Genomic DNA, 1,294 nt, shown 5'->3' with positions numbered 1-1,294 from the left:
ACTTCTTTATCCTCTTCCTGCTCCTCCTGCTCCTCCCCTCCCTCCCCATCTTGTTTCTCATCCGTCTCCCCGCCCCTCAACTTCTGCCCGCGTGCGGCAAGATGATCCTTGAACTGACTCATCGACAGCACCTGCAATTGCCCATCACTTCCTCCTCCTCTTCCTCCTCCTCCTCCTCCTCCTCCTCCTCCTCCTCCTCCCTCCCTCCCTCCTCCGCCCCCCCCTCCCCAATAAAATACCCTCATCTATCCTCTGAACAGCAGCTTTCGCCCTGGCCCTGGCCCTTCCACTAGCCCCCTTCCACCTCCTCTTCTCCCCTCTCCCACTCTGCCTCCCTCCGGCTACCTTTGCTCCCTCCTCTACTGCCATTCTCCTAACGCAGCAGCTTCCACTTCGCTCTCCTCTCTCATTGAACTCACCAGGTCGTTTGACGGAACATCGCAAGGCAAATTGTGAGGAGCCTTCAAAAACTCTCGTCAATACAATGTCATGAGTGCATTCCACACATCTCATCTCATTCAAACTTCAAACCTTCCATTCATCGTCATCGTCATCGTCATCATCATCATCATCATCATCATTGCCAACATTCCTACCCGAAGTTCATTTTCTCTCATCTCAATCTTTCTCATCATCGTAACTCTCTCGAATGCCTTCAGCTCTTCTTCCGTCTGTGCGCAGATTAGTTACTCCTCCCTCCCCTCACCGTCCTCCCTCCTTCCTCCTCCTCCTCCAATTCACCTGCTTCTTCAACGGAAAACTGTAAAGACGTTCTGATCCCTTGCCGAGAGGAACGACAACAAGTTGAGTGACCTGGAGACGAGAAGTAAGAAGAAGACGAAGAGAGCAGAAGGAGGAAGACGAGAAGAGGAGAAGAGGAGGAGAGGAGGAGCAGCGGAAGAAAGACGGGAGACAAGGAGAGGGGAAAGACAAGGAGGAAACCAGGAAGGGGATTTGTGGGTTTGAAGGGAACCAGCCAAGCAGCACAGGAGAGATGGGGGGAAGGGGGAGGAGAGGGAGGAGGAGAGGGAGGAGAAGAGGGAGGAGAAGAGGGGCAAAACGTCTGAAAGAGGAAGGGGAAGAGGAGCAGATGGCAAAGGAGAGGCAGGTGAAGAGAGGAGAGGAAAAGGCTTGTAAAAGACCTCCATGGCATCAAAGCACAAACTCTTTATCTGCAGAGCCTCCTCCTCCTTGGCGTCGTTGACTCGGGAGATTTCTTGGCGCACATTGGCGACCTGAAGCATTGGAATAAGGAGAAGCAGGAGGGTGAGACATGCGAGGAGGAGGAGAGAGG

At 53.5% G+C, this 1,294-nt stretch overlaps 1 protein-coding gene across 1 annotated transcript in view; it reads right to left on the bottom strand.

Annotated features, from left to right (window-relative positions):
* Nucleotides 1–518: 518 nt before the first annotated feature.
* GUITHDRAFT_100235 (hypothetical protein) overlaps nt 519–1,294 on the bottom strand; it is a gene marked incomplete at both ends in the record, with an annotated part of 2,351 nt that continues 1,575 nt past the window's right edge. The window contains 3 exons of the mRNA XM_005840907.1: nt 519–671; nt 742–813; nt 1,143–1,235. Coding sequence (XP_005840964.1) covers nt 519–671; nt 742–813; nt 1,143–1,235 — 318 coding nt within the window. The remainder of the gene's footprint in view (nt 672–741; nt 814–1,142; nt 1,236–1,294) is intronic.

The sequence above is a fragment of the Guillardia theta genome, assembly GCF_000315625.1.
Source record: "Guillardia theta CCMP2712 unplaced genomic scaffold GUITHscaffold_4, whole genome shotgun sequence".
Taxonomy (NCBI): Eukaryota; class Cryptophyceae; order Pyrenomonadales; family Geminigeraceae; genus Guillardia; species Guillardia theta.
This window is presented reverse-complemented; position numbering and strand designations above follow the sequence as displayed.